This window comes from Oncorhynchus nerka, linkage group LG13 (genome assembly GCF_034236695.1).
Source record: "Oncorhynchus nerka isolate Pitt River linkage group LG13, Oner_Uvic_2.0, whole genome shotgun sequence".
Taxonomy (NCBI): domain Eukaryota; kingdom Metazoa; phylum Chordata; class Actinopteri; order Salmoniformes; family Salmonidae; genus Oncorhynchus; species Oncorhynchus nerka.
In genome coordinates, this window is record NC_088408.1 from 27,471,299 (window position 1) to 27,488,402 (window position 17,104).

The 17,104-nt window shown below is 40.8% G+C and overlaps 1 protein-coding gene across 2 annotated transcripts in view; it reads left to right on the forward strand.

Annotated features, from left to right (window-relative positions):
- The window catches only part of mthfd1l (methylenetetrahydrofolate dehydrogenase (NADP+ dependent) 1 like), a 94,214-nt gene that overhangs the window by 34,571 nt on the left and 42,539 nt on the right, over positions 1–17,104 (forward strand). For both annotated transcript variants that reach the window (XM_029676454.2, XM_029676455.2), the window contains exons 18-19: positions 3,344–3,412; positions 12,482–12,593. In XM_029676454.2, coding sequence (XP_029532314.1) covers positions 3,344–3,412; positions 12,482–12,593 — 181 coding nt within the window. The remainder of the gene's footprint in view (positions 1–3,343; positions 3,413–12,481; positions 12,594–17,104) is intronic.

Sequence of the window (17,104 nt, forward strand, 5' to 3'; positions counted from 1 at the left end):
GCATATTACGATTTCTTTGATACATAATTGAGTGTGGACTGTATTATTGTGCACACTAGATGGACTGGTTACCTTACGCTACGCTCCAACATGTATATCCATGAGTCTGGACAGAACGTATAGCCTTAGACCATGCTGTTGATTCATTGATTGTGCAGGGCGGCTTACAGTTAGTCTACAATTAGTGAATTAGTATTTGATTTTGAACAGCCTAGTAATAGGGATTGTTGTTTTAAATTTCAACATGTATTTTCTTGTTTGGGTGACATTACCTTTAGCTATACAGAATCTCACCACCATGCGTTTCCACGTCTTCCTCCTCTTCCTTTCTAGAGTGAGCAGACTGGCTGTCAACAGTTAAGTTAAATGTGTTTCGTTGCAAAAACATGTTAATATCGATGTTCCCAAACAGATTTTCACTTTTCCCAAATTAAGAACTGGGTAGCTGCAGGAACAAGGTTGGAGAGCCCATGGCATAGAGTTTGGGCAGAACATCACCTTTCTGGCAGCGAGAGCATACTCCTCAAACAGTGGTTGATGCGTGCAGTGAAATAAGTGGTGTTGTATTTATTTCTCAGCTGGTCATATTATGCTCCGCTATAAAACTGAAGTAGCCTACCAGACCGGCGGGAAAGCCAGAGTCCTCCAATCCCTATTGGAGGGCAGACAGATGTCTTTTCCCCTCCCCCTGTTCCTAACCATTTAATCATGGACCATTCTAAATGTAAATTGATTTGACAGCTGTGCAGCCTGAGGCAAGGTTCTTTCTCAAATCAATAGCAGATAGTCGCTCCATGCAGCCCATATATGTTTTGATTTCTAAGACATTCTAAGGTTTGTTTCATTCACAACTAAATTTGCCAAATAACTCTAAATCTGGCATTTAGGACCTTTTTCAAGTGATCACTTTTACTCTTAATATCTACTTCATATGCACTCTTGCTCCATAATAAATGTTTTTCCCCAGCTAAGTTAAATTATATTCTTCTTAATATAAAATCATATGAAATAATGGTACTTATAACCATATATTTTCACTTAAATGAACAAGCCTATGGCATGGAGCATAGCCAGACATACAGTAAGCCAACTCATATTCTGTTCTTCTGAAATACATTTTCTTCATATCATGTTTCTTTAGACTTGACTAAAATATGTTGTGATGGTATATATTTAAATAGATTTGATTGTGTGTGTGTGTGTGTGTGATGTATGTATGTATGTATGTATGTATGTATGTATGTATGTATGTATGTATTTTATTTTTAAATGTAGATGTTCCAAAGGTGCACATCAGCAGCTTGTACAGTGGGGCAAAAAAGTATTTAGTCAGCCACCAATTGTGCAAGTTCTCCCACTTAAAAAGATGAGTGAGGCCTGTAATTTTCATCATAGGTACACTCCAACTATGACAGACAAAATGAGGGGAAAAAATCCAGAAAATCATTGTAGGATTTCTAATTCATGTATTTGCAAATTATGATGGAAAATAAGTATTTGGTCAATAACAAAAGTTAATCTCAATACTTCGTTATATACCCTTTGTTGGCAATGACAGAGGTCAAACGTTTTACGTAAGTCTTCACAAGGTTTTCACACACTGTTGCTGGTATTTTGGCCCATTCCTCCATGCAGATCTCCTCTAGAGCAGTGATGTTTTGGGGCTGTTGCTGGGCAACATGGACTTTCAACTCTCTCCAAAGATTGTCTTTGGGGCTGAGATCTGGAGACTGGCTAGGCCACTCCAGGACCTTGGATTGCTTCTTACGAAGCCACTCCTTCGTTGCCCGGGCGGTGTGTTCGGGATCATTGTCATGCTGAAAGACCCAGCCACGTTTCATCTTCAATGCCCTTGCTGATGGTAGGCTTTGTTACTTTGGTCCCAGCTCTCTGCAGCCCATTCACTAGGTCCCCCCGTGTGGTTCTGGGATTTTTTCTCACCGTTCTTGTGATCATTTTGACCCCACGGGGTGAGATCTTGCACGGAGCCCCAGATCGAGGGAGATTATCAGTGGTCTTGTATGTCTTCCATTTCCTAATAATTGCTCCCATAGTTGATTTCTTCAAACCAAGCTGCTTACCTATTGCAGGTTCAGTCTTCCCAGCCTGGTGCAGGTCTACAATTTTGTTTCTGGTGTCCTTTGACAGCTCTTTGGTCTTGGCCATAGTGGAGTTTGGAGTGTGACTGTTTGAGGTTGTGGACAGGTGTCTTTTATACTGATAGCAAGTTCAAACAGGTGCCATTAATACAGGTAATGAGTGGAGGACAGAGGAGCCTCTTAAAGAAGAAGTTGCAGGTCTGTGAGAGCCAGAAATCTTGCTTGTTTGTAGGTGACCAAATACTTGTTTTTCAGCATAATTTGCAAATAAATTCATTAAAAATCCTACAATGTGATTTTCTGGATTTTTTTTTCTTCTAATTTTGTCTGTTATAGTTGAAGTGTACCTATGATGAAAATTACAGGCCTCTCTCAACTTTTTAAGTGGGAGAACTTGCACAATTGGTGGCTGAATAAATACTTTTTTGCCCCACTGTATGTGTGGAAGCCTGGAAATGCTAAACGGTCAATTACCGTGAGACCAGCAGTCTTTTGTTATCACAGTGTTACGTCATACTGGCCGGATTTCTGCCTGCTTGAACGCCACTAACTCGGATACAAATGAAGACAGGAAATGACTCAGGGAATCGATAGAACATCACTCAGAGATGCACATAAACAGTATAACATTCAAAATGGATGAACCTTTGCTCATAGAGGTTAAGTTTATGGTGTTATTATAGGCAAAAAGTAGCTTCCCCACCAGGTTTTGTAGGGATTTAACCCCTAGTGACCCTCCACTATCATGTCCCTGCCATTATGGAGACTAGGCAGGGTGGTTGCTGGGCCTCTCAGGAGACAGAGGAGCTTGAGCACGCAACATGGATCTCGTTTGACCCAAAATGGCCTCCAGCTGCCCTTGAAACCCATAACTATTAGCTCCACTGTGGAGCCATGTTGGCCCAGGTGCCCCCCCCCCAACTGGATGTGGTGGTGTTGTTGCGCCATATAGGCCTGGCTCACTGAGGAGGATCCCATATTCTGTTATGGATAATCAGGAATGCCGCAGTGACTGGAAAACACACAACCAGGCCAGACTGGATTTTGGAAATGATGATAAGTAGGGATGGGCCGTGTGTGTGTCAAAAATATGTGTATGGAAATATGGGTTTTGGTTTTGAATTGCTTTAACAGCCGTTTTATTGTGTGGTTTGCATGCTTACTGGTTATTTTATTGGTAGGATACTGTAAAATCCCTTCACGAATTTCAGCACTAACAACTTATCTTTCTCTCTCTCTCTCAGGGTGTGAGTGGAGCACTTGCGGTGCTCATGAAGGATGCCATCAAGCCTACCCTTATGCAGACCCTAGAAGTGAGTAACCACACATACTCGTTGCTATCCAAGCATGAGATGAAGACCGTTATAGAGAGAGGACAACGATGTTGTCAAAGACAGGGTGATGACTGCACTGTTGTTCAGGAATATCCCGAAAATTCCACATAGGCTATCAGAGCAATTTTTTCTGAACTTTTGCCATTTTATAAACACCTATCCAATCCTCTTAGATTTATACATTCCATGTTCCTAGAGACTGGGAAATGAGTGTAGCTGTGAGCTAAGAGCAGTTGTTTAGTATTGAACTGAAGAGCAATCAGTTGAGGTTGGGTGTGATGGTCCAGACGTTTACCCTGCCTCTCCGTACATCTGCATCTCATTGTTCTCTGAGACATGACCGTGTACGTTCAGACACACACACACACACACACACGTGTGACCTCTGACTGGCCCATGCTAGTGGAAACGCCCATACCCGATTCTCTCTGAGGCGATGGAGGAATAGAGATGGAGGGAGATGGAGATTTGGGCTGATGGACTGAATGATTAAACTGATAAAGAGCTGGAATACATCTTGATCTGGCCCCCTCTGACTGCTGGGGCTGGTGTGTCTGTAGTGGACCTGCCCTCAGGGAGAGCCTCTGGAACCGTCTCCAGAGCAATGTCATTATTCCTTCCATTGTTGAACACTCTAATTGAATGATTCTAATTGATTACACTACAAGGAGAACTGTAGAATTAATTGTAATTTAATGATTGTAAATAATAATTAATGTTTCAATGACCACACAATGGAAACTCAAATACTGGATAAAATCAGTCCAACTCACTCAAAGGGTTATTCTGAATTATAAAACTGGTTATTTGGATCCTGGATGCTGATTGGTTGATATGCGGGAGTTTTGGGACTCCTTCAATGTACCATGACGTGTTAATGTCGTAATGTCACTGTCCTGCAGCCCAGGCAGGAAATGCATTAACTCTCGGGGGAGAAAATCATCAACACATTATTTTTCAGTGCTACTATTTGGTTTACAAAAGTTGGTGGTTGTATAAACCTACATATCTGCCTTATGACCTGTGCAATAATGTGTCATTTTACAAATGCGATCTCTTCAGCACCAATAGCCTAGCTAGCCCAAGAATGAATGTACGCAGTGCGACCTATGTAGGCCTATTGGATATTTATTAAATCATTATTTATTGAAGTTCTTGTCTCTCATCATCATCATCATTGAATCTCTGCTAGCTAAATTCCTATTATTAGGAATTATTATTATTTTTTAGCATAGCAAAGTCAAATGATTAATTGACGACTGGGACAAAACACGAGAAAATAACTAACAACCAGACCGCATGGGCAGCAACTTTACTCGTTAAAATATTATTTACTTTAAAAAATGTCATCAGTATTTTATAAATATGTTGGCAATATCAGCAACAATGCCCTCACACCCAGGAATTTTTGTGTGTCACACAAAAATTCCGGGATCCTCAGAAATGATTGCTTAAATGTTAGTTCAATGAAGATTTAACAGCCCGTTGTAATGTCATCAATTAGAATGTTCAATAATTGACAGCATATGTATGCAAACATTGAAGGGGTTAGAAACTAGGAAATGTTAGTTGTTGGCTGGCTACTTTTTTGTTTTGGGAGGTGGTTTTATGTTTTTAGGGTGTGGGGTTGAGTAGGGATTAGGTTTTTGTTTTGGGGAGCAGGGGGGGAAAGTGGTGTTGCAGAGAGTGGTTTTATGTTTTGGGAGGAAACGTTGGAGTCCTGTTTTGTGGAACCTTTCCTGTCTGTGTTTCCTGTGTTTCTGAAGGGGGGATGCATATCGGGATGGACCAGGCCTAAAGGGTCCGTGGGAATTTTCAGTTTAGTTAGGCCCTCTGTGCCCTTGTGTGTGTGCGTGCGTGTATATGTATGTTTTCACAGATGGAGCAGGGTCTGTAAAGAGATAGGAGGAAAGTAATAGTTGCCTCACTGTATCTGTAGTCGAGAGGGCCAGGATTACTGTACGTGTGTTCTAAAACGGCCAATTTACTGTAAGTGGGACTGACTGAAACACGCACACCCATACTGCCTCTAATCTACTGTATACATACAGTACAAACACCATGCACACAAACATGCCTGTTCAATGTCAACCAAAGGTGGTCTGCTCTGACCCAGTGCAGGTCCTGCTGTGCTGGGTTCCTACTCTCTGGGGCTTTGTAAATGATGCTCTCTGCCTCGCAAATAAAACACACACACACAGTCCTTTGGACAGCAATTAATCTAATTCACAATTCATTCAGATCTATCTGTAATCGTGATAATTGTTTAGAAACATAAACTCAGCAAAAAAAGAAACTTCTTTCAAAGATAATTCGTAAAAATCCAAAATACTTCATTGTAAAGGGTTTGACCACTGTTTCCCATGCTTGTTCAATGAACCATAAACAGTTAATGAACATGCACCTGTGGAACAATCGTTAAGATACTTAACAGCTTACAGACGGTAGGCAATTAAGGTCACAGTTATAAAAAGTTAGGACACTAAAGAGGCCTTTCTACTGACTGAAAAACACCAAAAGAAAGATGCCCAGGGTCCCTGCTCATCTGTGTGAACGCCTCCTTGCAGCATGCCTAAGGCACATGAGGACTGCAGATGTGGCCAAGGCAATAAATTGCAACGTCCATACTGTGAGGTGCATAAGACCGTGCTACAGGGAGACAGGAAGGACAGCTGATCATCCTCGCCGTGGCAGACCACATGTAACAATACCTGCACAGGATCGGTACATCCGAACATCACACCTGCGGGACAGGTACAGGATGGCAATAACAACTGCCCGAGTTACACCAGGAATGCACATTCCCTCCATCAGTGCTCCGACTGTCTGCAATAGGCTGAGAGGCTGGACTGAGGGCTTGTAGGCCTTTTGTAAGGCAGGTCCTCACCAGACATCACCGGCAACAACGTCGCCTATGGGCACAAACCCAACGTCGCTGGACCAGACAGGACTGGCAAAAAGTGCTCTTCACTGACGAGTCGCGGTTTTGTCTCACCAGGGGTGATTGTCGGATTCGCGTTTATCGTTGAAGGAATGAGCGTTACACCGAGGCCTGTACTCTGGAGTGGGATCGATTTGGAGGTGGAGGGTCCGTCATGGTCTGGGGCGGTGTGTCACAGCATCATCAGACTGAGCTTGTTGTCATTGCAGGCAATCTCAACGCTTTGCGTTACAGGGAAGACATCCTCCTCCCTCATGTGGTACCCTTCCTGCAGGCTCATCCTGACATGACTCTCCAGCATGACAATGTCACCAAACATACTGCTCGTTCTGTGTGTGATTTCCTGCAAGACAGGAAGGTCAGTGTTCTGCCATTGCCAGCGAAGAGCCCGGATCTCAATCCCAAAGAGACCCCTCCTTTGTTCAGGGACACATTATTCCAATTCTGTCAGTCACATGTCTCTGGAACTTGTTCAGCTTATGTCTCAGTTGTTGAATCTTGTTATGTTCATACACATACAGTGCCTTGCGAAAGTATTCAGCCCCCTTGAACTTTGCGACCTTTTGCCACATTTCAGGCATCAAACATAAAGATATAAAACTGTATTTTTTTGTGAAGAATCAACAACAAGTGGGACACAATCACGAAGTGGAACGACATTTATTGGATATTTCAAACCTTTTTAACAAATCAAAAACTGAAAAATTGGGCATGCAAAATTATTCAGCCCCTTTACTTTCAGTGCAGCAAACTCTCTCCAGAAGTTCAGTGAGGATCTCTGAATGATCCAATGTTGACCTAAATGACTAATGATGATAAATACAATCCACCTGTGTGTAATCAAGTCTCCGTATAAATGCACCTGCACTGTTATAGTCTCAGAGGTCCGTTAAAAGCGCAGTGAGCATCATGAAGAACAAGGAACACACCAGGCAGGTCCGAGATACTGTTGTGAAGAAGTTTAAAGCCGGATTTGGATACAAAAAGATTTCCCAAGTTTTAAACATCCCAAGGAGCACTGTGCAAGCGATAATATTGAAATGGAAGGAGTATCAGACCACTGCAAATCTACCAAGACCTGGCCGTCCCTCTAAACTTTCAGCTCATACAAGGAGAAGACTGATCGAGATGCAGCCAAGAGGCCCATGATCACTCTGGATGAACTGCAGAGATCTACAGCTGAGGTGGGAGACTCTGTCCATAGGACAAAAATCAGTCGTATATTGCACAAATCTGGCCTTTATGGAAGAGTGGCAAGAAGAAAGCCATTTCTTAAAGATATCCATAAAAAGTGTCGTTTAAAGTTTGCCACAAGCCACCTGGGAGACACACCAAACATGTGGAAGAAGGTGCTCTGGTCAGATGAAACCAAAATGGAACTTTTTGGCAACAATGCAAAACGTTATGTTTGGCGTAAAAGCAACACAGCTCATCACCCTGAACACATCATCCCCACTGTCAAACATGGTGGTGGCAGCATCATGGTTTGGGCCTGCTTTTCTTCAGCAGGGACAGGGAAGATGGTTAAAATTGATGGGAAGATGGATGGAGCCAAATACAGGACTATTCTGGAAGAAAACCTGATGGAGTCTGCAAAAGACCTGAGACTGGGACGGAGATTTGTCTTCCAACAAGACAATGATCCAAAACATAAAGCAAAATCTACAATGGAATGGTTGAAAAATAAACATATCCAGGTGTTAGAATGGCCAAGTCAAAGTCCAGACCCGAATCCAATCGAGAATCTGTGGAAAGAACTGAAAACTGCTGTTCACAAATGCTCTCCATCCAACCTCACAGAGCTCGAGCTGTTTTGCAAGGAGGAATGGGAAAAAATTTCAGTCTCTCGATGTGCAAAACTGATAGACATACCCCAAGCGACTTACAGCTGTAATCGCAGCAAAAGGTGGCGCTACAAAGTATTAACTTAAGGGGGCTGAATAATTTTGCACGCGCAATTTTTCAGTTTTTGATTTGTTAAAAAAGTTTGAAATATCCAATAAATGTCGTTCCACTTCATGATTGTGTCCCACTTTTTGTTGATTCTACACAAAAAAATACAGTTTTATATCTTTATGTTTGAAGCCTGAAATGTGGCAAAAGGTCGCAAAGTTCAAGGGGGCCGAATACTTAAGCAAGGCACTGTATCTACACATGTTTGCTGAAAATAAACGCAGTTGACAGTGAGAGGACATTTTATTTTTTTGCTGAGTTAATTATTTTCTTATTTAGAATAAGTGACTCCAAAATGACACACTCATTTCTGTTGGGCATACAATAATCTGAAACACAAGCAAAACAAACAGCAAATGCATCTGTTACGGTTTTCTTCTGGTGAAAGAGAGGAGGACCAAAATGCAGCGTGGTTATCTTTATACATCTTTAATGAAAGATGAAAAATACGAACAATTTACAAAACAAGAAACGTGAAAAACCGAAACAGCCCTATCTGGTGCAACAAACACAAAGACAGGAAACAATCACCCACGAAATACTCACTCAAAGAATATGGCTGCCTAAATATGGTTCCCAATCAGAGACAACGATAAACACCTGCCTCTGATTGAGAACCATTCTAGGCAACCATAGACTTACCTAGAATACTATACTAAACACAACTCCATCAATCTACAAAACCCCTAGACAAGACAAACACATAATCACACATGTCCCTGGCCTAACCAAAATAAGAAAGAAAACACAGAATACTAAGGCCAGGGCGTGACAGCATCCAACAAGTTTGTAGAGTCATTGTATAATTTAAAATCCGAAGGGTTGGAGTTCAAAACAACAGAAAATGTATCACTGTCCCAATAATTTTGTCGCGTTCGTTAGAATGAATGTTGGACCAAGGCGCAGCGTACGTTGAGTTCCACATAATTTATTAAAGAAGTGAAACTTTAGCAAAGACTAAACAAACTAACAAACAACAAACCTTGACTACAACACTAACTCAAAACATAAACAATATCCCATAACCAACAGGTGGAAAAAATGCTACTTAAGTATGATCCCCAGTTAGAGACAACGATAGCCAGCTGCCTCTAATTGGGAATCATACCAAAACCCCAACATAGAAAAAACAACCTATAACCCCACGTAGAAAATATAAACTAGACTAACCCCCCAGTCACGCCCTGACCTACTCCACCATAGAAAATAAAGGCTCTCTATGGTCAGGACGTGACACATTTTTTACTTTTTCTCATTTTGTTACAAAGTGGGATTAAAATGGATTTAACTGTTTAAAAAAAAGTTATTCAATAATCTATTCAAAATACTCTAATGTCAAAGTGGAAGAAAAATTCTAACTTTTTGGGGAGTGAAAAAAAACGAGAGGACAAAAAAACTTGATTAGTTAAGTATTCAACCCCCTGAGTCAATACATGTTACAATTTGGCAACGATTACATCTGTCTGTCTTTCTGGGTAAATATCGATAAGAGCTATCCACAACTGGATTGTGCAACATCAGACCATTTTATTATTTCCAAAATTCTTCAAGGTCTTGTCAAATTGGTTGTTGATCATGTCTAGTCAACCATTTTGAGGTCTTGCCACAGATTTAAGTCAAAACTGTAACTCAGCCACTCAGGAACATTCACTGTCTTTTTGGTTAGCAACTCCTGTGTAGATTTTGCCTTGTGTTTTAGGTTATTGTCCTGCTGGAAGGTGAATTCATCTCCCAGTGTCTGGTGGAAAGCAGGCTGAACCAGGTTTTCCTCTAGGATTTTGCTTGTGCTTAGCTACATTCAGTTTGTTTTTTGATCCTGAAAAAGTCCCCAGTCCTTACCAAGAACAAGCATAGCATAACATGATGCAGCCGCCACTATGCTTGAAAATATGGAGAATGATACTCAGTAATGCTTAGGGCAAATCCAATCAACACTTTGTATTCAGGACAAAAAGTGAATTGCTTTGCCGCATTTTTTGCAGCATTACTTTAGTGCCCTGTTGCAAACAGGATGCAGGTTTTAGAATAGTTTTATTATGTACAGACTTCCTCCTTTTCACTCTGTCAATTGTGTTGGTATTGTGGAGTAACTACAATGTTGTTGATCCATCCTCAGTTTTCTCCTATCAGAGGCATTAAACTCTGTAACTGTTTTAAAGTCACCATTGGCATCATGGTAAAATCCCTGAGTGGTTTCCTTCCTCTCCTCCAACTGAGTTAGGAAGGAGGCCTGTATCTTTGTACTGACTGATTGTATTGATACACCATCCAACGTGTAATTAATAACTTCACCATGCTCAGAGGAATATTCAATGTGTGCTTTTTAAAAATGTTTTACCCATCTACCAATAGGTGCCCTTTGCAAGGTATTGGAAAACTTCCTTGGTCTTTGGTTAAATCTGTGTTTTAAATTCCCTGCTCGACTGAGAGACCTTACAGATAATTGTATGTGTGGGGTACAGAGATGAGGTTGTTATTTAAAAATCATATTAAACACTTTTTTTGTACACAGTGAGTCCATGTAACTTAGGTGACTTGTTAAGCCATTTTTAGTCCTGAACTTATTTAGACTTGCCATAACAAAGGGGTTATTGACTCATAACATTTAAGCTTTTAATTTTTTAAAATAAATTTGTTTTAAAAAATGTCATTAAAAAAATTCCCCAGTGACAAGAAATCTCAATTGAATCTATTTTAAATTTAGACTGTAACACAACAAAATGTGGAGAAAGTAAAGAGATGTGAATACTTTCTGAAGGCACTGTAGATACAGACACATTCTAGGGTGATGTCTTCAGCTTGGCACGGATAATTATGGCCTGTTAAGGACAGTTCAGAGTTGTTTACACAGATGTGACCGCAAATGATGAAAGCGTAATGCTCCATCCACACCACACACATACCCCCCCATCATGTACATTCCGATGAAGTCAGACCTTGTATTCCTCTGCTATGGTTCTCTCAGAGCTGTCTCCTCTCATCCTCCACTTGTTCCTCAGAGTACAAAACAGTGACAGTGGAGTAATATGTAATACTGTATGTAGGATTGGTACAGGCATCTGGGTTTGCAGTCTACATGAGTGGATCATGATTAAATGGACCAATCAGTCTTAGTTTTGACACCTGATTGACCCCAGTCGAACCTTTTGCCCTTTTGTGTGTGATGCTGATGGTGTATTGGAGAGAGAGGTGAAGAAAGGATGAAACGATCTCCTCCTTCCTGTTTTTATCTCCATCCCTTTCCCCTGGGTGTGTTCAATCCTCTCTTCCTCTTTTATTTTCCACCGACTGGAGAACTGACACAATTGCCTTTTTTATTGTATTTATTTCCCATTTCATTTGTGAGAGCTGGTGTTATATTTCCTGAATGTTTTTCCTGGGGGGAATGACACAACATCCAATCAGAGTTCAGGGGTTGTCATCACACACAGAGATTCACCTTTTATGTGACGTATGCTAGCTTTCCTACAGGGTCAGAGAAAGAGCACACAATGGAAAGGGTGGTAACAGCAACAGGATACCTATTCAAATGGGCTTTTTTCATCTGATTTATCTCTAGAGTTGCTCTTTTTCTCAATACAATCACACACACACACACACTCACATTCATTCTCTCCCACTGTGCTCTTTTCTGTTTTCTCTCTCCGATTTTAAGTAGATGCTTTATAAAGCATGTGTAAGAGGCACATTAAACAAGTGATTTAGAGCTCTGTGGGACTGGAGGTATTTGTCTCTGCCCTGTCACATGACAAAACAATGGCTAAAGCGTTTTCACTCACCTTCCAGTTTCCCCCTATCCCAGCTTTCTCCCTCCAAGCTTTTCCCCTCTCCCACTATTTTGACTGAGGTGTTAGCAATTTTCTTCCTCAAAAGTTGTAGTTGAACATGTATATTGTTATAGACATAGTCCAATGGCTGAATGGGGTTGTTCTGTGTATTAACACTGGCACGTTGCACTACTAGTGCCTCCCACCTCTTGACCTGCAGCTGCTGTGTAGACAAATAATGTTTAGACATATGCAGTCCTGAAACTCAATGATGTAGTTGTAGAATGCAAATGAATGTAGAGGTACTTCTTACAAGTTTGTTTGTACTGGGTTTGCTTAGTAAGTCACTTCGGGTAATAAAAATGGTGTGCCCTTCTGTTGTTCTAGGGCTCTCCAGTGTTTGTCCACGCGGGGCCATTTGCCAACATCGCCCATGGCAACTCCTCGGTGCTGGCAGACAAGCTTGCATTGAAGCTGGTCGGAGAGGACGGATTTGTAGGTAAGTGTCCTCAGTGCACACTCTTCGAATTAAAGGAGCCTCGAGGAACCTTTTGTGTCTCAAAATGATTGCCACTGTGGGGGAACCCTTTCAGTTCATTTGTAAAGGTTCAAACGGATACCTTTTTTGGAGGCCAGGGGTTAAATGTTGAACCTTTTTTAATAATAGAAATGTACGTGACATGATTTATTATTATTATTATAGTAGGTAAAGCCCCGCCTTATCTCAGCTCACTGGTCACCATAGCAGCTCCCCCTCGTAGCACGCGCTCCAGCAGGTATATCTCACTGGTCACCCCCAAAGCCAATTCCTCCTTTGGTCGTCTTTCCTTCCAGTTCTCTGCTGCCCATGACTGGAACGAATTGCAAAAATCTCTGAAGCTGGAGACTCACATCTCCCTCACTAGCTTTAAGCACCAGCTGTCAGAGCATTTTACAGATCACTGCACCTGTACTTAGCCTATCTGTAAACAGCCCATCTATCTACCTACCTCATCCCCATACTGGTATTTATTTATCTTCTGCCGATCTACCATTCCAGTGTTTAATTGCTATATTGTAATTACTTCGCCACCATGGCCTATTTATTTCCTTAACTTACCTCATTTGCACTCACTGTATATAGACTTTTTGTTTTCTTTTGTTCTACTGTATTATTGACTATGTTTAGTTTATTCCATGTGTAACTCTGTGTTGTTGTATGTGTCGAATTGCTACGCTTTATCTTGGCCAGGTCGCAGTTGCAAATGAGAACTTGTTCTCAACTAGCCTACCTGGTTAAATAAAGGTGAAATAAAAAAAAATGATTATAGTAAATGTATTATATTAGTGTTTCAATATTGTAACAAAACGGTGACAATTGTAACAATGGAATGCTACAGTTGAAGGCGGAAGTTTACATACACCTTAGCCAAATACATTTAAACTCTGTTTTTCACAATTCCTGACATTTAATCCAAGTTAAAATTCTCTGTTTTAGGTCAGTAAGATTCACCACTTTATTTTAAGAATGTGAAATGTCGGAATAATAGTAGAGAGAATGATTTTATTTCAGCTTTGAGTTCTTTCATCACATTCCCAGTGCGTCAGAAGTTTACATACACTCAATTAGTATTTGGTAGCAATGCCTTTAAATTGTTTCACTTGGGTCAAACATTTCAGGTAGGCTTTCACAAGCTTTCCACAATAAGTTGGGTGAATTTTGGCCCATTCCTCCTGACGGAGCTGATGTAACGGAGTCATGTTTGTAGGCCTCCTTGCTCACACACGCTTTTTCAGTTCTGCCCACACATTTTCTGAGGTCAGGGCTTTGTGATGACCACTCCAATACCGTGACTTTGTTGTCCTTAAGCCATTTTGTCACAACTTTGGAAGTATGCTTGTCCATTTGGAAGACTCATTTGCGACCAAGCTTTAACTTCCTGACGTAATTTTCCTTCCCTCATGATGCCATCTATTTTGTGAAGTGCACCAGTCCCTCCTGCAGCAAAGCACCCCACAACATGATGCTGCCACCCCCGTGCTTCACAGTTGGGATGGTGCTTGCAAGCCTCCCCCTTTGTCCTCCAAACATAACGATGGTCATTATGGTCAAACAGTTGTATTTTTGTTTCATCAGACCAGAGGACATTTCTCCAAAAAGTACTCATGTGTAGTTGCAAACCGTAGTCTGGCTTTTTTATGGCGGTTTTGGAGCAGTGGCTTCTTCCTTGCTGAGCAGCCTTTCAGGTTATGTTGATATAGGACTCGTTTTACTGTGGATATAGATACTTTGTACCTGTTTCCTCCAGCATCTTCACAAGGTCCTTTGCTGTTGTTCTGGGATTGATTTTCACTTTTTGCACCACAGTACGTTCATCTCTAAGAGACAGAACGCGTCTCCTTCCTGAGTGGTATGACTGCTGTGTGGTCCCATGGTGTTTATTCTTGCGTACTGTTTGTACAGATGAACATGGTACCTTCAGGCGTTTGGAAATTGCTCCCAAGGATGAACCAGACTTGTGGAAGTCTACAAAAAAAAAAATCTGAGGACTTGGCTGATTTCTTTTGATTTTCTCATGATGTCAAGCAAAGAGGCACTGAGTTTGAAGGTAGGCCTTGAAATACATCCACAGGTACACCACCAATTGACTCAAATTATGTCAAATAGCCTATTAGAAGCTTCTAAAGCCATGACATAATTTTCTGGAATTTTCCAAGCTGTTTAAAGGCACAGTCATCTTTGTGTATGTAAACTTCTGACCCACTGGAATTGTCATACAGTGAATGATAAGGGAAATAATCTGTCTGTAAGCAATTGTTGGAAAAATGTATTGTGTCATGCACAAAGTAGATGCCCTAACCGACTTGCTAAAACTATAGTTTGTTTCACAAGATATTTGTGGAGTGGTTGAGAAACAAGTTTTATTGACACCAACCTAAGTGCATGTAAACTTACGACTTCAACTGTACTTGGCTCTTCAGTATCACATGCACTTATGTCCGCCTTTAAAAAAGGTGGCAGAACTAGCAGTGTACAGGTGTAACCAATATTGACTAGAACCTGACCGCTATGTTATTTTTGGGTCCAATATGATATTGATATTAGGGAGGCAAAAGTCACAGATTACCGATATATCTGCCGATGTTGTGTTTTTGAGGTGGAATGAAAAACTGACCTTTTTGTACACACATTGTGTTGTAAATTATTAACAGGTACTCTAAATGATGATTTCTTAACAAGTTATAAAATGTGCATTATTTAAGAACATTTTATTTGTGGTTTACAGGATATCTACCAAAAAGCAACTACAATGAGTGAACAAAACATTATGAACACCTGCTCTTTCCTTGACATAGACAGCCTTCACTTGGTCAATGATCCCTTATTGATGTCACTTTTTAAATACACTTCAATCAGTGTAGATGAAGGAGAGGAGACAGGATAAATAAGGATTTCAAGCCTTGTGACAATTGAGACATGGATTGTGTGTGTGCTCTTGCGCCATTCAGAGGGTGAATGGGCAGGACAAAAGATTGAAGTGCCTTTGAACGGGGATTGGTAGTTGGCACCAGGCGCACCGGGTTGTGTCAAGAACTGCAAATGCTGCTGGCTTTTTCACGCTCAATAGTGTCCCATTAAGAATGGTCCCCCACCCAAAGGACATCCAGCTAATTTGACACAACTGTGGGAAGCATTGGAGTCAACATTTATTTATTTTTATTTTTTATTTCACCTTTATTTAACCAGGTAGGCAAGTTGAGAACAAGTTCTCATTTACAATTGCGACCTGGCCAAGATAAAGCAAAGCAGTTCGACAGATACAACGACACAGAGTTACACATGGAGTAAAACAAACATACAGTCAATAATACAGTATAAACAAGCCTATATACAATGTGAGCAAATGAGGTGAGAAGGGAGGTAAAGGCAAAAAAGGCCATGGTGGCAAAGTAAATACAATATAGCACAATAAAACACTGGAATGGTAGTTTTGCAATGGAAGAAAGTGCAAAGTAGAAATAAAAATAATGGGGTGCAAAGGAGCAAAATTAATTAATTAATTAAATACAGTTGGGAAAGAGGTAGTTGTTTGGGCTAAATTATAGGTGGGCTATGTACAGGTGCAGTAATCTGTAAGATGCTCTGACAGTTGGTGCTTAAAGCTAGTGAGGGAGATTGGGCCAGCATGCCTGTGGAATGCTTTCGACACCTTGTAAAGGCCATGCCCAACGAATTGAGGCTGTTCTGAGGACAAAAGGAAGTGCAGTGCAACATCAGGAAGGTGTTCCTAATGTTTTGTACACTCAGTGTATATCTTCTAAATAAGACAGTAAATACAAAACTTGTTTAGTTTACCTTCTTAGGTATGACTTAAGGGGGTCTATCAATGGAAGTGGATAAGAAGTATGTAAAAGTATTTGTCCTAAACCAACACAGGGGGTGGCTGGCTGAATGAATTAAACTTTGTCTCAAGTAAATTGGAAACGGCACTGTTCACAAATAAGCATTTAAATGCAGTAACATGTCGTTTGTCATGCCACCACTGTGTCAGCGTTAGCATTTGTCCTGAGTAGATTTACACACAGTGTTAACAATAGTCAAAGGTCATATAAACAAACACTTTATGGCAACTTATGACAAGCACAAGTTAGCTGTTCATTACAACAATGTTTTCTTATAGTAACCATACATACATATCTTCAGAAAGTATACACACCCCTTGGCTTTTTCCCTACACACAATACCCCATAATGTCAGTTTTTACAAATTAAATGAAAAGCCGAAAAGTCTAGGGTCAATAAGTTTTCAACCCCTTTACTATGGCAAGTGTAATTAAGTCTAGGAGTTTATTGGAGTCTTTAACAAGTCACAAGTTGTATGGGTAGAAATAAAAAAGCAGACATTTGAATATCCGTTTGAGCATGGAGAAGTTATTAATTACACTTTGGATGGTGTATCAATACAATCAGTCCCTACAAAGATACAGGCGTCCTTCCTAACTCAGTTTCCGGAGAAGAAGGAAACCGCTC